Below are 24,387 nucleotides of genomic sequence, written 5' to 3'. Positions count from 1 at the left end.
ACCTTTAAAGCCCTACATGGCATTGGGCCAGAATACATCCGGAACCGCCTTCTACCGCACAAATCCCAGTGGCCGATAAGGTCCCACAGAGTTGGCCTTCTCCGGGTCCCGTCGACCAAACAATGTCATTTGGCGGGCCCCAGGGGAAGAGCCTTCTCTATGGCAGCCCCGGCCCTCTGGAATCAACTCCCCCCAGAGATTAGAACGGCCCCCACCCTCCTTGTCTTTCGCAAATTACAAGACCCACCTTTATTGCCAAGCATGGGGGAGTTAAGATATTCTTTCCCCCTAGGCCTTTACAAGTTATGCATGGTATGTTTGTGTGTATGTTTGGTTTTACTATAAGGGTTTTTAGTTGTTTTATTAATTGGATTGTTACATGCTGTTTTTTTATCATTGTTGTTAGCCTCCCCCGAGTCTGCGGAGAGGGGCGGCATACAAATCCAATTAATAATAATAATAATAATAATAATAATAATAATAATAATAATAACAACAATAATAACAATAATAATAATAATAATCCCCCTCAGCTTATATAAAAGAATTGGGCATTAAAACCAATTTGAACAGAATTAGATTTATATATAGCAAAGGACTTAATTGCAAGATCCAATCTAGCTTGGTCACTGGGACCAAGTTTAGTCTTCTAAGCTTATGCTGGAGCCCATCTTCAGAGAACTTCTAGCACAGTGTTTTTCAACCAGCCATGAGACATGGTCAGGTGTGCCATGGGGAAATTAAACATGGGTCCACAAACTACGGTGGAGGGCATTTATCCAGCCCGCCGCCAGCTGCCTCCATCTGAACGTAAACATTCCCCTCACAATCCCTCCAGCTATCAGCGACAGGAGGAATGGAGGCACAGGGAACGCTCACTGACCAATCACCCTCTAGGATTCATCCCGACCACTAGCGATGAAGCAATAGCAGGCCGCCTCTCATCCACACCCAGGAAGGTTCCCACTCGGGCTGCCAGGCACTTGTCATTGTGTGGCCGTGGCAAGTAGTTGAAGCTGCTACTCCTGCCCGTGGTCCCGATTTCTTATCGTGGTTTAAAGCTAAAGTTTGCTGATCTTTCTTTGGACAGTTTTTGGTTATCTGTTGCCAAGGACTTCCCCATTCTGGCCAACAAAGATTGCTCCCATTTTCAACCACAAATCTATGTGAGCTGAGCTTCTCAAGCTTGACTGTGATAAAAACTAAAAACAGAGAGAGAGTGAGAACTTTTGAGGAAGAGCTTTGTGTGAGTCTTTCTACTATTCCTGCCCTTTTGTGTTCATTGAAACAGGTGTCCTTTTTCATAAAAATAACAATGTTTATTTTTACGTGAAGACCTCCCTTTGAAGGAGCTGGGGAATCCCTCCCATGAAGAGATTCTGGGGGTGGAGCTTTAACATCACTGGCAGGTTGCTAAGGATGCCAAGGTGATCACTTCCTGGATTCCATGGAATCCAGGAAGTGATCACCTTGGCGCCCTTAGCAACCTGCCGGTGACGTCAAAGCTACGAATGCCAAACACAACCCTGAACTTTGCCCGAAGTTTCAGAAAATTTCAGGTTCGTGTTCGGCATACCGAACACCGCAAAATTCGGTATGGACCCGAATTGTGCGAGTTCGGTTCACCCATCACTAGTTAACAGCCTATCAGCTAAACAGATTTCCAGAAAACATTGGCATTTTATACAACTGATGGTGGTCCTTCCTTTAAATGAAGGAAGACAAGTTATATTTGGTACTGGTACTGGTGAGACCACATTTGGAAAACTGTGTTCAGTTCTGGAGACCTCACATACAAAAAGATATTGACAAAATTGAACGGGTCCAAAGATGGGCTACAAAAATGGTGAAAGGTCTTAAGCATAAAACGTATCAGGAAAGACTTAATGAACTCAATCTGTATAGTCTGGAAGACAGAAGGAAAAGGGGGGGACATGATTGAAACATTTAAATATGTTAAAGGGTTAAATAAGATTCAGTGGGGAAGTGTTTGTAATAGGAAAGTGAACACAAGAACAAGGGGGCACAATCTGCGGTTAGTTGGGGAAAGATCAGAAGCAACGTGAGAAAATAGATGCTTGGAACAAAGTTCCAGCAGACGTGGTTGGTAAATCCACAGTAACTGAATTTAAACATGCCTGGGATAAACATATATCCATCCTGAGATAAATTACAGGAAATAGTGTAAGGACTAGATGGGCCATGAGGTCTTTTTCTGCCGTCAATCTTCTATGTTTCTATGTTAGGGTGAATGGAAGAACAGACAAAAATGGCTTTAAAACAATAGCTCTTTATTTGGCAACTATTTACAACCCAACAAAGGCTCTGACAGCCAGCTTTTTTATAGGGAGCTGCTGGACAGTCTAGCCAATCAGCGGTCAGTATTTTCCCTCCAGAATGGAGGTAACAATATTATCTTAAAACCAATTAACATGAATCAATCTGACAGAATTATTCTTTGGTACATCCCCAATTAAATTTGAAGCTGATCCTACTCCAGGTTTTGAGGCCCTTTCAAACCAGACTCATGTATTTTATATCTAACCAAGCAAATACAACTTTTAGCCTTCAAAGCCTTGGCACTGTTCTTCAAGCTGCTTCATAATTTATGACGAACTTTATGTTTTAATGTGACAGAAGAGGAAAACTATTAACCCTTGTATGCTGTTCGAAAAAAGTTCCTAGTGATATGTTCGGGTCACATACGACCCGGACAGAAAACACTTCATTTGAAGTGCTTATGTTTGGTCAATTTGAAAACTTTTTTCACTTGGAAAGTAGTCTGAACATTTCTGCACACAATGATATGAAAATTGAAATGAAAAAATTAATCCTTATTGGTTTATTTTGCACATAAATGTGCCGCCCCCCCCGTTTTTGTGATTTTTTTTCAATTTATGGATAGTTTTGCTTGCAAAATGCATTCTATTTTACTAAAGTTGGTGTGGGATTGGTAGCTTGAACATTACTGCACACAATGATATGAAAATTGAACTGAAAAAATTAATCCTTATTGGTTTATTTTGCACATAAATGTGCCTCCCCCCGTTTTTGTGAAATAGTCTTTACTTTATGGATAGTTTTGCTAGCAGAATGCATTCTATTTTGCTAAAGTTGGTGTGGGATTTGTAGCTTGAACATTTCTGAACATAATGATATGAAAATTGAACTGGAAAAATTGATGCATATTGGTTTATTTTGCATATAAATTTATTTCAATTTATATAAAAATTATGCTGTTAATTTCAAACTTACATACTTTTTTTTAGTAAAATGGATTTCTTTCATAAAATTAGTTATCTGGCTACAATGTGGTTGATTTTCAAAAGGATATTCCAAATATTTATAGACAAATATGTATAAACAGTGACAATAATGGCACACAGCAAGGCCGGGGGGGGTGGCCCTTTTGTGGCAAAAATAAACCAATAAGAACCATTTTTTTCAGTTCATTTATATTTTTCTCATGTTCAGAAATGTTCAATTTAGTATATCAAACCTTTTGGGGGAAAATTCCTTAGGGATTTGTAGCCTTAAAAAATATAAATTGACACGAAATTCAGAAAGGATGGGGGGAGGGGCTTTTTGATCAAAATAAAAATATAAGTCTCAATTTTTCCAGTTCAATTTTCATATCATTATGTTCATAAATGTTCAAACTAGTTTTCCAGTTGAAAAAGTTTTCAAAAAGATTAAATTCAAGTACCTAAAAAAAATATTTTTGGTCCTGTCATATACGAACAGAAACAGATTTTAAGTTATGATTTTTTTTTGCCCAGAAAACAATTAGCCACCACCCCAAAAATATTTTTTGATGACCAGCATTGTTAAATTGAGTAAATGAATGCCTAAGATTTTAAAGAATATTTCGGATTTGGAGCATAAAAAAATAAAAAGTGAAAATGATTGCAAGCAGCCGAGGGGGGGGGGGGAGGCCTTATTTCTGATGTTAAAAAACCAGTAAGAATCATTTTTTTCAGTTCCTTTATATTTTTCTTATATTCAGAAATGTTCAAGCTACCAATCCCACACCAACTCCAGTAAAATAGAATGGATTTTGCAAGCAAAACTATCCATAAATTGAAAAAAAATCACAAAAACGGGGGGGGGCGGCACATTTATGTGCAAAATAAACCAATACGGATTAATGTTTTCATTTCAATTTTCATATCATTGTGTGCAGAAATGTTCAGACTACTTTCCAAGTGAAAAAAGTTTTCAAATTGACCAAACATAAGCACTTCAAATGAAGTGTTTTCGGTCCGGGTCGTATGTGACCCGAACATAACATTAGGAACTTTTTTTGCTCAGCAAAAACTAAGCCCCCCACCCCCCCAAAAAAATTCTCATAGAGAGAACCCCTGAAATGATGAAAAGTCATGAAATTTCAAGTTTCAGATATGCAGGGAAAATTTTTTACAGGGACTCAAACTTGGCTTCGGGTCACATACGACCCGAACAGAACAGCAGGGTTAAATACATGAGGGAGAAATTTCACTAACTGTGTAATTGAAATGTGACTTTTATTCTTGACCCATCTAATTCTTAGTCCTGGTCCCATCAATTATCTAGACTGGGTCCCCCTGTACGTTAGTTAAAAATTGGAAGAGGGGCATGGCCAAACACCACGGCAGCACGGAGTCCCCCACTCTCCCTGGGGAATCCCGATGCCAATGTTGCTTGGGTGACCTGGTTCATTCGGAACCAAATCGTAACCATCCTGGAGGTTGCTTGGGAGGGAGGGGTGGCAAACCCCCCAGGGAGCCAACAAGGATTCCTGACCAATAAAATTTAACTGAAAGATTAAAGATTAGAAGTATGTGGTATATGTTTAGATTGAATAAACAATGTGATTATTGAATTAAAAGAAGATTTTCTTTGTAGTGTTATACTCTTTATTAGGTTGATGTAAGACTGGTTGTATCAAATGAATTATTAGAAGAAAACATAAATTCTAAAATTATTATTATTTATATAAGATATGTCTGATGTATGATGAGAACACTTTGTAAACATGATAATACAATGAAAGGAATTTGAGGATTATTGATGTCATTGAAGTAAATACAATGTAAAAACAAGCTTGAGATTTTGATATAAATTAAAAAATACAAGGTGGATTATTCATTGGGCTTTTGGAACTGGTTGTAATGGGGAGGAAACTCAAACATAGATAAAACTACTAGTAAGAGAGGAAGCAATAAGGCCTAAAATTAAGAGGCAGAGTAAATAATAATTAGCTAGTAAAATTAAGTCATAGCAATGTTTTAAGAATAAAAGTTTAATTAATTGGTGGTTGACCAGGAGATAAAACTAGGGGATTAGGTGCCATTAGAGTGGTGTAACATATGCCAAAACATTTCTATGTTTCTATAAACATAGAAATGAAACAAAAATAATTATTTGAGAAGTGACACCATTAGCATAAAAATAAAGAACATAATATTAGTCTGCCAAATATAAGTTGAGCGAGGATGAGAGACACACAGGGAATGGTATCAGAGGGAGGAAAAGGAAGTAGAAGGGGGAGGTAGAAAAGAAGGAGTGGAAAAAAGTAGAAAAACATAGAGAGTTAATAGAGATCATGAATGGAGGGGAGGAGAAGGGGGAGAGAACGAGTAATAAAGTAGAAAGAGGGGATGAAAGTTGAGGGAGGGGAGTGTAGAGACAGACTGAAGAACAGGAGTTGAAAAAAGTGCAAAATAAGATATTGGTTTATGAAATATTAAAAATGTGTATGTGTTGTGGTTAGCTCTGGCCCAGCTCCTGCCCCAAGGAATGTGGATGTGGGGGAGACATCCACATGCCACAGGCCTGTTTTGCTCCTGGTGGAAACTGCTGATGAAGGCTCCTCTGACCAAGAAGACATGAGTGACAGGAAGGAGGAGAGTTTGGCAGACAGCTCAGAAGGAGATCAATTATCTCTCTCCTCCTTGGATTCGGAACAAGAGTTAATGATACAGCCACGCATGCGGAGAGCGATGCGTAGATAGCAACAACTGAGAGATTATTATCAAAGAAAATGAGGTCACCTGTGGTTGGGTGGGGCTGTGGTAATTAGTGAGGCTGCTATAAATAGGAGCGTGTTGTTTTGGCCACTGTGGAGGATTATCTGATCATTGTGTTTCATGTCTGTCTTGCTGACTTCGACCTTTGTGTGTTGATTTTTCCCTGCTTTGAAACTAAAGCAGAGCAAAGTGTGTTTCACTTTGTGAAAGAAGAAGGACTGTGAATTGCCTCACAGCTGCAAGCTAGGTATCTAAGAACTGATAAGGGACGTGTACAAATTACCAGGTTGTTTGGAGACGAGTGCTCTTTGCTATACAAAAAGAGTGCTTAGTTTATTTGAATTTCTGTTATAAAAACATTGTTTTGAATTTTCAAACGTGTGTGTGTCTGAAATTTGTACCTTTGAATTTTTGGGGAGGATTCTACCAGAGAGCCCGACAGAACATATATGTATCTTATTAATATATTTTAAGGCATCTGTGTTTTGTTATAAAAATGGAATTTGTGGAGAAAAAAATATTTTATTAAAAAGAATTGGGATCTTCAGCCCAAGAAAGGTTGTACGCTCAAGAATTGTTCAAGTTATTTATGGAATGTTAAAGTAAGCTTTCTTTCTTTCTTTCTCTCTTACTTTGCTATGTCGGAAGGAGTAACTTCAAAAGAATTCATAATCGGAGGAAGCTGCTCATAAATCTATTTGCACCATTACAAGGTTCTGCTCTTGACATTTGAAAATACATTTCCACAGTACTTCATGTAATTAGGATGTAGATGCCTACAAAGAGGTAACAAGGGCAGACTTCTTCCCATGATATTGTATATTAGCAAAGGTCCATGAGACTCTTGATATTTCCTGTTCATTTGAGCAGCCAGGGCAGATTCAATTCTGAAAACTTAAATTAACAATTGCCTCCTCTATGAAATACTTCACTAAATTCAAGGTAACTAATTACTGGAGGGCATTTGCTCTGGCATGATGTCATGCCTTCACTGTCCTTTGAAGGGTGATACAGTGAAGTTACCTAACTGGAGAAACAATGCCTCTATGACTCTGGACACATGGAAACAACAGAGTGTATGCTTCATCAAATGACTGTATTATAGACATTTGTACTAGCCTCGTTATTGTCTGCTACCGCACAAATCCCAGCGACCGATAAGGTCCCACAGAGTTGGCCTTCTCTGGGTCCCGTCGACTAAACAATGTCGTTTGGCGGGGCCCAGGGGAAGAGCCTTTTCTGTGGCGGCCCCAGCCCTCTGGAATCAACTCTCCCCGGAGATTAGAACTGCCCCCACCCTCCTTGTCTTTTGTAAACTACTCAAGACCCACCTATACCGCCAGGCATGGGGGAGTTGAGACACCTTTCCCCCAGGCTCTTTATATTTTATGTTTGGTATGTATGTGTTGTTTGTTTTTTAAATATGATAGGGTTTTATTTATTTGTTTGTTTGTTTGTTTGTGTTTGTTTGTTTGTTTGTTCGCTCATTCATTCATTCATTCATTCATTCATTCATTCATTCAATTTTTATGCCGCCCTTCTCCTTAGACTCAGGGCGGCTTACAACATGTTAGCAATAGCACTTTTTAACAGATGTTAACAGTAGCACTTTTTAGCAGAGCCAGCATATTGCCCCCACAATCCGGGTCCTCATTTTACCCACCTCGGAAGGATGGAAGGCTGAGTCAACCTTTTATATGCTTCTTTTTTAATATTAGATTTGTTTCGCTATAATATTGTTTTTTATTATTGTTGTGAGCCACCCCGAGTCTTCGGAGAGGGGCGGCATACAAATCTAATAAATTATTATTATTATTGTTGTTGTTGTTGTTATTGTTGTTGTTGTTGTTATTATTATTATTATTATTATTATTATTATTACATTTCTGTATTTTTGCTTTTCTATCTGTTCTGTAAATACTCTGATAGCTACATAAACATGTTATTAAAGATGGTTGAATAATTGGACTCTCAGAAAAAATCTCTCAAGGTGATGACCGACCTTTAATAATAGCAATAGAACTAAGACTTATATACCGCTTCACAGCTGCTTTACAGCCTTCTCTAAATGGTTTAGAGTCATCATATTGCCCCCAATAATCTGGGTCCTCATTTTACCAACCATGAAAGGATGAAAGTCTGAGTCAACCTTGAGCTGGTCAAGATCGAACTGCTGCCAGTGGGCAGAGTCAGCCTGCCATACTGCGTTCAAAGCATTGCACCACCACCTTTATTCATAAAATAAGAGCTACCTTAGGAAAAACAAATTCTGGTGCAGATACAAGAGATAATTTTCAGGTGGACAAACCAGACAAATAAATTTAAATCATGGATGGGCAACTATTGTTTTATTTCTTCAGTCTCAAAGGAAAAAAATGAAATGATTATTTCACAAGAGTGGGTTTACGCCAAATTTTTCTGCTATTGTCAAGAGCCATCTGGGAAGGTTTCAAAAGGCAAAAGAGATTCTTAAATGATTTAATTCTAAGACTCGCAGAGTATGGATGTAAGATTGCCTGCTATTTAGAGAAAAAGAGAGTGGGGATTTTGCAGAAATGGAAGTAAACACCTCCATATTATAATATTTGATATACAGTATCTGATTATCCAGAAAGAGAAGTAAATAAAATATTGAAAACACAAACTTTCAAAATATGCCCAGAGATTCCTGAATGGTTCTTCTACTAGGTAACCAATCAATCATTTCCCACTGCCTGTTCCATGTATGAATTACAGAATCCTTCGATCAATGGTACCAATGAGGGCCACTTTAAAATAGTGAGAGATTCATTACAGGCATTGGAAATTAGTCAAATTAGTTAGAGTCTTCTGGTTTATAGAAGAGAGAATTTCTGCCTTCTTGCTTGGAGATATTGTCTTTCTATCAGTCAGATAGTACCTTTCAACTATCTTAGAACCAAAACCTTCAAAAATTGTAGCCAATAAATCCAGATGACCTCCCATCAGGAGAGGTCCATCTAGATGAAAGACAAATCTGACTTGAGCAAGGAAATATATAAGATAGAAGAGAATATCTGTAGCTCAATGTGAAACTATGGGATCCCTGGTACTCTCTGAGATTGGTGGCTTTCTTTTCAATATTTCATTATGAAACTAGGTAAATAGTGCTATGAAGGTACCTAATTTGGTAATGAAAATCTGCAAGAAGATCACCAAGTTCAGGAAGCACCAAGGACCACAAATACATGAGTCATGGTACTATTTATGTTTAGCCCACTTTCAAGCTGATGAACCACAGCTAGAATAAATTGAAATGCTGAAATATGCAAAAGAAGGGTTGTAGACTTAAAAGAAGTTTTCTGGAAAGAAAAACAGTAATTAAACTAAGAGAAGACTTCACATTATGCGCTACCAGACAATAGAAATGCTGGAAGATTCTCCATTGCTTAAATTTATATGGGAGCTTCATTCCTGTGTGCATTGTCAGAAGTTATTTTTCCCAAATCTTCAAGTATTACTAATGCAATATGTAATACACTGATAATGCAGCGCAAACTTCCCTAAGGAGGGAAATGTAAAACAATAGCAAAATGAAAGCTGAAATAATGTGAAATTTTAACTTGGGATATTTTCATGGATATCAAAAGAGGTTTAAGGCTTTTTGTATCATCCATTCATGCAGTATAAAAGTGTACTTGAATCCTGAAGCATGGGATTGACTGATTAATGCACACAGTCCTCCACATAATTCTGTTTAGAGGTTTCCAAAAAAACCCCAATTATTCTCATTTTCCCATACCAACCCATAGGGGCTTTGCTTCAGGTGGAAATGAAATGCTCTATTTCTATTTTTAAAGATTCTGAAACCTCTAAATATAATTTGTCATAACTTTATTTATTTATTTTGTCCAATACACAATGAGGTTTTTAGTGGGTATATATCTATATACACATAGTAAAATACATGATCAAGGTTATAGAGGAGATACTCATAGTAAAATATATCTAAGAAATAATAGAAAAGAAGATAAAGTAATAGAACATATCAATGAAAGAATAGAAGAAGAGATATAGGAATAGAAGAAAGAAATAGGAGATATAGGAGATATAGGATATAGAAATAGGAGAGCAATAGGACAGGGGACGGAAGGCACTCTAGTGCACTTGTACTCGCCCCTTACTGACCTCATAGGAATCTGGATAGGTCAACCGTAGATAATCTAAGGGTAAAGTGTTGGGGGTTTGGGGATGACACTATGGAGTCCGGTAATGAGTTCCACGCTTCGACAACTCGGTTACTGAAGTCATATTTTTTACAGTCAAGTTTGGAGCGGTTAATATTAAGTTTAAATCTGTTGTGTGCTCTTGTGTTGTTGTGGTTGAAGCTGAAGTAGTCGCTGACAGGCAGGACGTTGCAGCCTATGATCTTGTGGGCAATACTTAGATCTTGTTTAAGGCGTCTTAGTTCTAAACTTTCTAGGCCCAGGATTGAAAGTCTAGTCTCGTAGGGTATTCTGTTTCGAGTGGAGGAGTGAAGGGCTCTTCTGGTGAAGTATGATAATGCCACTATTACTAACTTCAAAAGTCACCTGTTACTAATAGAAAAGATGCCGCCCAATCAATTTCATAAAAAGAACTGAGTTACTTCTGGTATTTCTCCTGTCACTGCCAACTAAGTTTATTTTGCGCAGATATTCTTACGTTTTTTTCCCCAAAGAGTAAAAAGTACTGATTAATCTGACAGATGTTCTAGCTATTAGTGCCTGCCCCACAATTATGCGACAAATTAGAAAAGCCACAACAGTTGGAAGGGTGAAGAGTTGATCTTTGAAGTAATTTCTCAACAAGTTCTGTAAACAGCACACCCTTTCTTAAATACTAGGATTAGGAACCTCTTAATATCACTTAATATCCATTTATTAATTTTTGATAGTATAGGAAAGGCCAATGTTAATGAGGGAATTGTTCTCAGAGCTTTGAATGTTAATAGGTTTATGGAAATAACTAATAACTTGTTGTACAATGTGTAAGAAACTGTGACAGTGAGTAAAAAACAGCAGAAAACATAATTTAAAATGTGTGAGTTGGATCCCGAAGGTATTTTCCTACCTGAAAAGACATCACCTTAGGATAGGTCTGTGGACCGTCTAATTTACAAAGCTAATGTAGTCACCATTTAATTATGGTGGCCTGTCATGAACAGATCAACTTCTCTATTTTGCTATTCATGTGAGACTGTAAGAACATGAGTGTTTTCAACAATCTATTAAACATTTACCCTGTGGTTTGTAAGTCTTTTAAACAACTGATCCCATCTGTTTCATAAACTTTGGTGGGTCATAATTTGTGGTGGTCTGTAGAAGAACACTGCTTGAAATGTGGAAATGTTAAAAATCCAATGGTTTATTTCGCCAGAAATACTTCTTGCCTTTTTAAAAAGTTTTTTGAAGTTTTTTTAAATTTCTTTTTCAGCCATCATAATAATCAACAACACTGTTTTTTTAAAAATTTGTTTATATAATGTCAGACTGGTTATTCAACTTTCTCATAGCTCATCAATTAATGATTATAGGAGACAGTAATCCCCCACTACTTCACGGTTCATCTTTCACGGATTCGCTATTTCACGGGTTTTCAAAGGGGGCTTAAATCCATTAAAAATTCATAAAATTCTTCTACAGTACTACTGTACTCTATTAAAGAAACTGGTAGTGTTAGATATTTGCCTGGGTGACCTACCCAGACAGGGTAAAAGTCAAAAGTTCAGATTTGTTTATTGCATGTTGATTGGTTGCCTTCTTTTGGTGCTTAAAATGTATCTTTGTAAAACTACCCTGTTGCTGGCCTAGACTGTATAAATAGGAGAACTGTTGTTGTATAGAGCTCCCAATACTCCATTGCTTCTTCACTGAATTGACTTCCTGGTCCTGTTAGCGAAATAAACCTTATTTGATTCAACCTTGCTTTGAGTTATTACATTGGCGACGAGGAAATCGACCCTCCGTGTGCTATCATGGCTACTCCATCGGTAGTCCAGCCACCTGAATTCTTTGACCCAGAAAGAATGACCTGGACAGCCTACATGGCGAAGTTTGAAATATTTTTGGAAGCGACCAGCATGAAAGACGCCGACAGCGGCCGCAAGCATGCCCTTTTCCTCAATCACATGTAGTTCCAGCTGAGAAACATTATAGAATGACTGTTTAATGCAAAGGGTAGGTTTTAAAAGTCCAAATACTCGTTAAATACATAGAAAAAATTATCTTTCTTCTACTTCATGGAAATTCAGTTTTTACGGGTGGTCTTGGAAGGCATCCCCAGTGAAAAACGAGGGATCACTGTATACCTGAATAATTTCAACCTTTTTTCTCTTCCTGTATGTATATCTTGGAAACATGGCAAAGAGTACAATTTTCTTTCTCTAACGTCAGAAATGAACGATCCTAAAGCTTTTGTAGAGGCTAAGAATTAAGTACCCCAAACCAGGAATGCCAATATCCTAAGACTGTGCTTTGAATGGAAGATTCCTGCAAAGCTTACGACCTTTTAAAGAGTGTCAAACATAGAGATAAAAGCTTGGAGTGAGCATATTACAGTTTGACCCGAATGAGATGAGTTTGGTTCCAGTGGTTGCACTAATGGGAAAATTAACTTCACTTTTCTAATTATCTCTCTGCTTTTGACCCCTCAATTTTCAGTTTATTCTTTTTATTTTAAGGGATAAATAACTCAGTTTCTTTAGTCAACCTTTCAATTAATGACATAGTGGAATCTGGGAGTTCATGGGTGCATAGGAGGGCTCTTGAAAGCAGGGAAAAGTTAGGTTTTACAAATTAATTGTGTTCAGAGAGCAAGAATATTATTTCGGGGGGGGGGATATTTAGGTAGCAAAATATACTGCTCAAAAAAGTAAAGGGAACACTTAAACAACATAATATAATTTCAAGTAAATCAAACTTCTGTGAAATCAAACTGCCCACTTAGGAAGCAACACTGATGGACAATCAATTTCATTTTGTTGTCAGCACATTCAACTTTGTACAGAACAAAGTATTCAATGAGAATATTTCATTCATTCAGATTTATTATTATTATTATTATTATTATTATTTATTAGATTTGTATGCCGCCCCTCTCCGAAGACTCGGGGCGGCTAACAACAATAAAGAAAACAATGTAACAAATCCAATATTAAAAAGCAATCTATAAAACACCAATTTAAGAGACCAATCATACAAACAAGCATACCATGTATAAATTCTATAAGCCTAGGGGGAAGGGAAAAAATTTCAATTCCCCCATGCCTGACGACAGAAGTGGGTTTTAAGGAGCTTGCAAAAGGCAAGGAGGGTGGGGGCAACTCTGATATCTGGGGGGAGCTGGTTCCAGAGGGTCGGGGCCGCCACAGAGAAGGCTCTTCTCCTGGGTCCCGCCAAATGACATTGTTTAGTCGACGGGACCCGGAGAAGGCCAACTCTGTGGGACCTAACCGGCCGCTGGGATTCATGCGGCAGAAGGCAGTCCCAGAGATATTCTGGTCCAATGCCATGAAGGGCTTTATAGATCTAGGATGTTTTATTTGAGTTTCCCTTATTTTTTTGAGCAGTGTATATTCTAGGTTGCAGAACATACTACAGTATTTCAGTTAAGCATTTTCTTCGGGTGGGTGGGTGGACGGACGGACGGACAGACAGAGAGACAGACGGACAAACGATGGACAACATCTAAGATTCCATTTAACTGTTCTCCAATTGGAAGATAATATTTTGCCTAAGGATCTCTCTTTTCCCCTCATTTTCCCTTTCCATAACAGTAAAACTGCATTGAGGATACTGAGATGTGAAGCATCAGAGCAATATGGTTGCTTAGGAAACATTTTTATAACAGCATTTATCACACTTTCAAACACATTTCTATAAAAATGGAAATAAGTGGGTGACAAAAAGAAACAAAACATGTCGCCTTGATATTGAGTGAAATCGATCAAAACAGAGGTTAGAAAACATGCAAGAAATTTGTGTTTCCAGAGTGTGTTAGTTATCATGGACAAAATTCAGTCGGGATGCAACACACCAAAAGTCGGTCCCAAGAAAAGAAAAACAAAACACCCTCCTTTAAAAAACAAAAACAAAAAAAATCACTGTTATTTAAAGAACTGAACAACATTCTTTCTTTAAAAAAAAATAAAATATGTAACGACAAGCAAGAAGACAGGACACATCAAAAATGGGAATTTAAAAAAAAACACATCTTCAAAAGAAGACAAGAAGAAAAAAAAAGAAGGAAGGGAAAAAAAGTTTTTCATGGAGGAGCCTTGTCATGCAAATCAGTTCGGCAGGGAGAAAAAATATACCTTCGTCTTCTGCACCTTCATTAGCACCTAAATCATCTGTCTGTTTCTTTGTTAGGGGACCTAGGATTGAGAATGGAGAAAATGGTGGAAAAAGACAATTCAAGAATATACAAGATTGAAGAAGAAGAAGAAAAAAGTCAATATTATACTTCCAAAGATGTTTCGAGAAAAACTCTCCAAAAGGGAAATAAGCAGTGAAGGGCTACCAAAATTTTTACTACCACACTGTGGGCGCAGCTTATGCAGGACACCCTGCATTTTCTTTCAACATCTTTCAGTGCAAATTGGGTGCTCTTGCTACCCCACTATGTTCCTCCCTATCCAGGAAGTAGCCCACACCTGGAAATAAGTAATTATTATCTTTTTAGCTTGAAAATGTGTTTTCCAGTGAAATATCTCTCAATGGGTATATGCTTATTAATCAACTTCTATGTAAAAAGCAAATATGCAAGTTCAGAAATTATATTAAACCTGGGCACGAATATTGTTAATTGAAACAAAAATATCAAAAGACTTGTAACGTACAAAATAACAGCCAAGGAATGTTTTCATCTGCTGAACTGACAAATTTATTTATGTATAAATTTCAGGGAACAACCATTTAGCTTTGGGTTTACATTACAGAGATTCCAAATTGTAAAAGCAAGATAAAGTGTTTTTTTTTTTTTTAAAGGAAATTGTTTTAAAAGAAACATTCTAACACATGCAAATTGAATTTTGTTAAATCCAGCCACAGTAATTAATAATTTCCAATGCTAAGTAAGGACTTGGGGGCGGGTGTGTGTGTTTTTTTCATCCTGGTGTATATAATTTAAATGCAGTTCTGAACATAAAAATCCCTTTGAACTTTAGAATACCTGCTGACATTCTTGTTAAAAATGAAAGATACCAAAATAGGGATTAAAAACCAAACACTGGAAGGGTTTCTTTCACAAAATTCATTACCATCTTAGCAGGTCAAGGCATTGCACACTGATTCATCAGAATAAAAGAATGAAGATTTTAAAAACATTTGGTGTCAGGAGACAAAAATACCATTAACCCATGCAAGATTAATCACATTTTGCAAATGAAAATAGATAATGTTTTCCTCAAGCATTCTGTGTTCTGTAGTGGGTTTTTTCCCCCTAATTGCTCCAGAAAGAAATTCAAAAGCCATGAAAAACACTATTTGGATATACGACATATTCTCATAATTTGAAAGCACACACCAAAACAACTAAAATTCAGCAAAACATTTATTTTACTCTTTCTTCGTGCTAACATACTTTTGTCACTTGCATGCATCTCAGGGGGACATTTGTCCCTGCTGATGTACAGTGAAATCATTAGGACATTCAGGTTTTTTGAAAAAAAAAAAGGCAGCCAAGCACCAAGTTAGAAAAAAAGAATACAGACCTCATGCATAAAATGACAATTGAAAGAAACTACAGACAAAAGAAAAATCAGAAGGGAGCGATAGTCACCAGAACATGGATAGGCAAAAGAGGCACAGCAGTCCAAAGAAACATTAAAAAAATTAGCATCAAATATTCTGTTTTCATCATTTTTTTCCACATGGCTGTAAAATGGTAAATTGATTCAAAATTGGTAGTGTAAAAAAAACCAAACACAACCCCACACCATGGAAAATTAGAAAGTACCATCAGTGGAAGAGAGGACTGAGAAATACAACCAAATGCACTCATAGGATTTCCCTGCCAAAAATGTTAGTTGCCTGAGGCAAAGAGTGACATCTCTTTCCATGTTCCTTTCAGATACAGATCCAGCTTCACAATTCAGTGATGCTGGGGAGAGACCTTGGTATACTAATAACAAAAGATTTAAGTGCCAAAGCCCACTGCAACAATATAGCCAAGAAGGCTTCAAGAGTTGTAAACCTATTAGAAGGATTGACATGGTGATTTTTATGAAGTGTTTTTTGTTTAAGGTTGGTTTCCAAATTTCCAAATTCTAAATTCATAATTATTAGAAGGATTGACATGGTGATTTTGAATTTTGAAATTTGGAAACCAGCCTTAAACAAAAAACACTTCATAAAAATCACCATGTCAATCCTTCTAATAATTATGATTACACCAACCAATCAGATCACTGAAACATAATCACCCAATCTATTTGCTACATTCAAACCAAATCTCCACCCCCACACTATATACTAGGAAGAAATGACAGTTGCAAACATTCCATTTTACAACAGCACGAAGCTTGGAAACTTCAGCCTGATGATGGTGGATGTGATTTCACCGAAACGTCGCATAAACATGCAAAATATTACACAGGGCAAAACCCGAACTCAGAACAATCTACATATATATATATATATATATATATATATATATATATATATATATATATATATATATATATATATACACACACATACATACATACATACATACATATATATATATATATACACATACATACATACATACATACATACATACATACATACACACACACACACACACACACATATATATATATATATATATATATATATATATATATATATATATATATGTTTTCGTAGATTTTCACGGGTACAGGTATGACGGTCTTGGTATATTCGGGTTTCTTCCCGTGTAGGATTTGGAAATTTCTGGCGACGTTTCGATGAGCCATCAAACCACACCCAGCCACCAGTATTTATAGAAGGAATGCAGCTCAGGTCTCGCAGTCTTCGCCTGAGAAAAAGGACAGAAACACCAGCCTGAAGATGATGAGTGAGACCTCATCGAAACGTCGCCAGAAATTTCCAAATCCTACACGGGAAGAAACCCGAATATACCAAGACCGTCATATATATATATATATACATATATATATCTCCACTAAAACCCTCATTGTGTATTGGACAAAATAAATAAAAAAATAATAAAATAATAAAATAAAATAAAATAAGGGCCATATTTAACTCCACAAATCTTCACCCGATTCCCATAACCTTGCAATAAATCATGCTATTAGAAATGGAGATGGTGATCATCAAATGCATACTACACACCCAGAAGAACATCTTCAATTGTTAAAGATGGTGTCCTTTCTTGCCTCACTTTCTGGGTTGTGGCTTACTCAAATCCCTACTCATTGGCATCAAAAACGAACATGCTTTGTACACTTCAACATCATCGTGTTAACCAGGAACAAATGGACAATGCTGTAAGGCAGTGAAGGGGAACCTTTTTTAGCTTGGGTGCCAAAAGGGTGCATGCGGGCACACTAGCACACATGTGCATGTCCACATCTATGCCCTCGCCTCCATACATATAAGTCCTGTGTTGCTCCCCAAGCATGTGCAGAAACAACTCCAAACCGCTGTCTCCCCTCACACATATACACAGGCCTCACTGAATCCTCTGAACTCCTCGAGCCTAGGGCCAACTGGAAGTTCAGAAATGAACATTTATTTATTTATTTATTTATTCATTCATTCATTCATTCATTCATTCATTCATTCATTCATTCATTTATTGGATTTGTATGCTGCCCCTCTCTGTGAACTCGGGTTGGCTAACAACAGTGGTAAAAACAACATGTGACAATCCAACACTAAAAACAGCTAAAAGCCCTTGTTATAAAACCAATCATACATACAAACATACCATGCATAAATTGTAGAAGCCTAGGGGGAAAGAATATCTCAGTCCCCCCATGCCTAATGGCAGAGGTCGGTTTTAAGGAGCTTACGAAAGGCAAGGAGGGTGGGGACTATTCTAATCTCTGGGGGGAGTTGGTTCCAGAGGGCCGGGGCCGCCACAGAGAAGGCTCTTCCCCTGGGTCCCGCCAAACGGCATTGTTTAGTTGACGGGACCCGCAGAAGGCCAACTCTGTGGGACCTAACCGGTCACTGGAATTCGTGCAGCAGAAGGCGGTCCCGTAGATAATCTGGTCCGGTGCCATGAAGGGCTTTATAGGTCACAACCAACACTTTGAATTGTGACCATAAACTGATCGGCAACCAATGCAGACTGCGGAGTGTTGGTGTGACATGGGCATATTTAGGAAAGCCCATGATTGCTCTCGCAGCTGCATTCTGCACGATCTGGAGTTTCCCATTGGCCTGTTTTTCACCATCTCTAGGGTTCAGGGAGGCTTCCTGAAGCCTGGGGATGGTGAAAATGGCCCAATGGGCCAACTAGAAGTTGGTTTCCAAACTTCCGGTTGATCTGTTGGTCAGGTTTTCACAAAAACAGAAAAGAAGGCTAAAAATCAGAGCTGACATGGGGCAATGCCTCACGTGCTGTCAGGTATGGTTCTGCATGCCACCTGTGGTTCACCATCACTGCTGTAAGACAATGCTCGGGCTCTCATTCATAGTTCCCTCTAAGCCAGAGGTCCCCAACCTTTTTTGCACCAGGGACCGGCTTTCAGCTAGACCAGTTTTCCATGGCCCGGTGGGGGGGGGAGCTAGCTGTCAGCGGCGCCGTAAAAGGGGCGATCAAGAGAGGAATGGGTGAATGAATGGACGGAGGGTGGGAAGGAAGGAAGGAAAGAGGGAAGGGACAGGAACAGAAGAAGGGTGCAAAGAAGCAAAGAAAGGTGTGAAAGGGGAGAGTAAGAGAGGAAGGAGTGAAAGAAGGGAATGAGGGAGGAAAGAAGGGAGGAAGGAAAAGGAAAGCAAGAAATGGAGGGAGGAAAGGAAGGGAGGAAAGGAAGGAAGGAAGGAAGGAAGAAGGAAAGAGGGAAGGGACAGGAACAGAGGAAGGAAGCAAGGAAACTTATGAAAGGGGAGAGTAAGAGAGGAAGGACTGGAGGGAGGGAGGGAAGAAGGTAGGAAGGAGAAAGAAAAGAAATAGAGGAAGGAAAGGTAAAAGAGAGAAAGAAAAAGAGCAAGAAAGAAAGAAAGAAAGAGAAAGAAAGAAAGAAAGAAAGAAAGAAAGGCAACTTCAAAGAAAGGCTCACTGAGCATCTCTCACTCTCTCTCTCTTTCTATCCCTCTTTCTTTCTTTCTCTTCCTTTCTCTCTCTCCTCTTCCTTTATCTCCTCTTTCTCTCCCCCCTCTCTCCCCCTTTCCCTCTCTCTTTCTCTCTCCCTCTCTTGCTATCTCTCCCCCCTTTCCCTCTCTTTCTCCCTCTCTTTCTCTCTCTCCCCCCTCTCTCTCTCTCTCTCTCTCCCCCTCTTTCTCTCTCTTCTTCTCACTTTCTCTCTCTTGTTTTCTTTCTGTCTCTTTTGCTTTCTCTCTCTCTCACTCTTTCTCTCTTGTTTTGTTTCTCACGCTCTTTCTCTCTCTTGTTCTCTCTCTCTTGCTATCTCTTTCTCTCCCCCCTTTCTCTCACTCTCTCTTTCTCACTTTCTCTCTATCTTGCTGTCTGTTGCTTTCACTCACTCTCGTTCTCTCTCCGTTCTTCTCAGCGGTGACGCGCGCACGCCCTGCCCGCCTCACATTTGCCGAGAGGACTTTCGCCCCGGGCTCTCAGCAAGGGGGTTTGCATGAGAGGCGGGGCCGGCGGAAGGTGATATTCAATGTCGGGGGCGCACGGGCGGGTTTGCGCGTGCTCCCTATCTCCCTGCTAGCCCACTCGGAATACGTATTCAAAATAAGAAAAGCCTTTGCCGGCGAAGGCTTTTCTTATTTTGAATACAGTATTCCGAGTGGGCTAGCAGGGAGATAGGGAGCGCGCGCAAAACCTCCCGTGCGCCCCCGACATTGAATATCACCTTCCGCCGGCCCCGCCTCTCATGCAGCCCCCTTGCTGAGAGCCCGGGGCGAAAGTCCTCTCGGCAAATGTGAGGCGGGCAGGGCGTGCGTTCCGGGTGCGGGAGGAGCTGCGGTGAAAGGCAGGAGGTGGCAGAGGAGCAGAGGGGGCAAATCGGGCGGGCGGTGGGCAGCGCGGAAAGGCCGAGGGGGCCCTGGCGCCGCGGACCGGCTGAAAACCCCCAACGGCCCGGTCCCGGTCCGCGGACCGGCGGTTGGAGACCCCTGCTCTAAGCTGAGCAGTGAGCAATCGCTCACTTAAAAATCATCATCAACTCAGAGTTTTCCAAACCTGCCCAGAAGCCGAGAGGGAAAGAGTGAGAGGGAAGGAGAGAGAGAGGAAGAGAGAGAAACAGATAGAAAAAAGAGAGGAAGGAAAAGAGAAAGAAAAAGAATGGGAGCAAGGAAGAGAGAAAGAAAATCAAAATCTAGTTTGAAACTAGCTCAACTATTTAAGTGGCATTTTGATATTGATAGAGTTGCCCTATTATGAGCTCACTGTTATAGACACACAGTACAGTATTTTATTTTGAAATTCTCTGAGGCAAAACAGGGTGGGTTTTTAATTTGTTTGTTTGTTTGTTTATTTATTTATTATTTCTGTGCCGCCCAGTCCAGAAGGGACTGCCGCTCAGACACTATACTTTTCCGCCCCAAAAAAATTTGAGGGAACACTGCTCTCATTGTGCCAAAAAAGGCAACAACTACTACTACCGTTACAACTAAAATGTAGAAGTCTAACCTAAGCATAAAAGTGCATTTTTAAATGGCAACTGTTCTGACCCAACACACCAGTAGAGGCAGCAGATAAATCCTTGTGTAAGGGTGGGACTGAGCTTTCTAGTGTTTGAACTATAACTTAAAATGTGATTCTCCTTCTAAATGGAAACTAAAGGAGCAATTTTTGACCGGTGCATAACTGACAAGAATCCAGGAAATGAATTTCTCCCTTTTATTGCATTGCCATGTTAAGAAAGGCTTTATTTGTTGAATTATGATATCTATATCGCAGTCATTAAAGGCATCAAATGGTATTCAGAAAGGCAGATTCAGGCTGCTCACCTTCAATTATTATCGCCATTTCCCTTTTTTTTCTGTATCCTCCAGCCCAACTCATCTCAATCTAATAATAAAACAAGTAAAGAAACATTCCATCTTGAAGGGTGGGTAAAATGGCTTTTTCTTCAGCTCTGTTGGTGATATTTTATTTAAAAATGGCAGTTAGTTAATATTTACTCCTCTTGGAAAAAAACAGGGTAGTGCAAGAGAGAATAACATCTTTCTTGCTTCATTTTTGGTTTTTAACCTCCAAACATGTAGAGAGGAAGAAAAGAGAAAAAGGAAAAGAAAGATTTATTTGCCCTCCATCCTGGAGTACTGTACTCAGTTCTGGTCACCACACTTCAAAAGAGACATTGAAGCTCTGGAGAAGGTGCAAAAAAGAGCAACCAAGATGATTAAGGGATTGGAAACCAAGACTTACGAAGAGAGACTGAGGGAACTGGGCATGGATAGCCTAGAGAAAAGGAGGGCCAGAGCGGACATGATAGCAGTCTACAAATATACGAGGGGATGTCACAGAGAGGAGGGGATCACTTTATTCTACAGGGCACGAGGAACAACGGCTGGAAGGTGACCAAGGAGAGATTCAACATGGAGATAAGGAGGAACTTCCTGATGGTCAGAGCGATCAAGCAATGGAACAATCTACCAGCGGACGTTGTGAACTCCAACACTCTGGACATTTTTAAGAGAAGATTGAACTGCCACTTGACTGGTGTATATAGGGTTCCTGCTTGGGCAGAGGGTTGAACTAGAAGGCCTTCATGGTCCCTTTCAACTCTAACAATCAATCAATCAATCAATCAATCAATCCAGAGTTTTATTCAGCGGATATATTCTCCATGTGCCCAGAGAGAGAAATATCTGCCTCTATGTAGCACAGGCTCATTAGGACAATATTAAGCCATAATTAAATTCAGCCACCTCAAAAAGCAGTACGTACACCGAGACACTGAATTATAACTACCTAACCCCAACAAATGTAACTAGTGTCATGACTTGTGGTAGGAATGGTGGATTTTGCTGTAAATAATGCCTCATAGTCTGCTTAGCAAATGAACTAGACTATTTGTAAAACAAAGTCCCTTGATTGCTATGATGTTCATCAAATTGCAAAGTCATCTTACATTTGACTCCTGCCACAACTATTTCATGATACTTATTAGTACTAATGGGGAAATGGACCACAGGTCGGTGACCCAGGACTGCATTGCAAGGAGCAAACGGAATTATGGCACCTCATAATAACAATTAATGGCTGGGGTGCAGAAACAAAAAAACCCACCACCCTGCTGTATTTGAAACAGGGGAAGCTCCTTGTGAACTGTATATTAATTTCATTTAAATTTCCTCCTTGCTCTCATTTTCTACTAAAAAAATATAACTCAGCCTTTCACCCTGCTCCTTGGAGACCTACCAGGTTTAAAGCAAAGAGGAAAATACATCATACTGTATCTCTTCCAAATGAGATAAGTGTGCCTGCAGGAAGACATGTGAATGTCTATAGGGCATGTGATCAAGGCACTGACATACCAATATGATTGGTGCTTAATTATTATGGAGCGTGTAATTCTTCTCCAGTTAATGAGATACCAGAGCAGATAACATTTATTCGTTTAAAGGGATTAAAGCATAACCATAGGGGGAAAAACTTAAAAGACCATAAACCCTGATTGGTACACCAGATACACGCAGGGGCAAGAGCGGTTTTAATTATTCTGCTTACACATCCAACAGTTCCTGCGCCTCATATAAAAAGGAAGTTAAAATTTACAATAAATCTGATCCACAGACTTAGTCAAGAGCAAAGTCACTTAAGAAATGTGCTATTAACTACTACAGTGCAGGAACCCCCTGTGGCAAGAAGTGTCATAAAATGGGGAAAAAATTCCTTAAGAACCGTCTCACTTAGCAACAGAAAATTCAGGCTCCATTGTGGTTGTAAGTCAAGGACTACCAGTATATTTTAAAAAAATCTAAACTGCCTTATGTTTCTCTGATACAAAAAACTTTATATGTTTATTCAGGAAACTGCAAAAATAAATATAATTGTAATTAAATATGTAAATTATCATTAAATATTTATTTATTTATTTATTTATTATTATTTAGATTTGTATGCCGCCCCTCTCCGCGGACTCGGGGCGGCTCACAACAAGGCATAAACAAATCGTAACAAATCCAAATAAATTTAAATATTTTAAAAAGTTTAAAAGAGAACCCCAAACACACACACAAGCATACCATACATAAATTATACATGCCCGGGGGAGATGTTTCAGTTCCCCCATGCCTGACGGCAAAGGTGGGTTTTAAGAACTTTACGGAAGGCAGGGAGAATAGGGGCAGTTCTAATCTCCAGGAGGAGTTGGTTCCAGAGAGTCGGGGCTGCCACAGAGAAGGCTCTTCCCCTGGGGCCTGCCAACCGACATTGTTTAGTTAACGGGACCCGGAGAAGGCCCACTCTGTGGGACCTAATCGGTCGCTGGGATTCGTGCGGCAGGAGGCGGTCTCGGAGGTATTCTGGTCCAATGCCATGAAGGGCTTTAAAGGTCATAACCAACACTTTGAATTGTGACCGGAAATTGATCGGCAACCAATGCAGACTTCGGAGTGATGGCGAAACATGGGCATACCTAGGTAAGCCCATGACTGCTCTCGCAGCTGCATTCTGCACGATCTGAAGTTTCCGAACACTTTTCAAAGGTAGCCCCATGTAGAGAGCGTTACAGTAGTCGAACCTCGAGGTGATGAGGGCATGAGTGACTGTGAGCAATGAGTCCCGGTCCAGATAGGGCCGCAACTGGTGCACCAGGCGAACCTGGGCAAACGCCCCCCTCGCCACAGCTGAAAGATGTTTCTCTAATGTGAGCTGTGGATCGAGGAGGATGCCCAAGTTGCGCCCCCAGGGTAACGGACGGACAGATGGAATTGTTAATTATTATATTATATTATATTACAGTGATCCCCCGGTTATTGCGTCCCCGACCATTGCGAATGGGCTACATCGCGATTTTTCAACCCGGAAGTAAAAACACCATCTGCGCATGTGCGCCCTTTTTTCCTATGGCCACACATGCGTAGATGGTGTTCCCCGCCGGGCAGATCAGCTGCTGGGCGGCTTCCCTGGGTCTTTCCCCTCTTGCTGGCGGGAGGGCGAGAAGCCCCCCCAGCACCCGCTCGCCCTCCGTTCGCCCGCCCTTCGCCCGGCCACCCGCCATTTGCTCGCTGCTCGCCCGGCCACCCGGGTTCGTTTGGCTTCGGGACTCAGTTGGGAAGCGGCACGGGTGTTTTAAAAGGTC

The 24,387-nt window shown here is 39.6% G+C and overlaps 1 protein-coding gene across 3 annotated transcripts in view; it reads right to left on the bottom strand.

Annotated features, from left to right (window-relative positions):
* NLGN1 (neuroligin 1) overlaps nt 1–24,387 on the bottom strand; it is a 636,614-nt gene that overhangs the window by 401,542 nt on the left and 210,685 nt on the right. For all 3 annotated transcript variants that reach the window (XM_070753652.1, XM_070753653.1, XM_070753654.1), the window contains exon 2: nt 14,323–14,382. In XM_070753652.1, coding sequence (XP_070609753.1) covers nt 14,323–14,382 — 60 coding nt within the window. The remainder of the gene's footprint in view (nt 1–14,322; nt 14,383–24,387) is intronic.

Source organism: Erythrolamprus reginae, chromosome 5, assembly GCF_031021105.1.
Source record: "Erythrolamprus reginae isolate rEryReg1 chromosome 5, rEryReg1.hap1, whole genome shotgun sequence".
Classification (NCBI taxonomy): domain Eukaryota; kingdom Metazoa; phylum Chordata; class Lepidosauria; order Squamata; family Dipsadidae; genus Erythrolamprus; species Erythrolamprus reginae.
The sequence above is the reverse complement of the archived record's forward strand: the minus strand, read 5'-3'. Positions and strand labels throughout refer to the sequence as shown.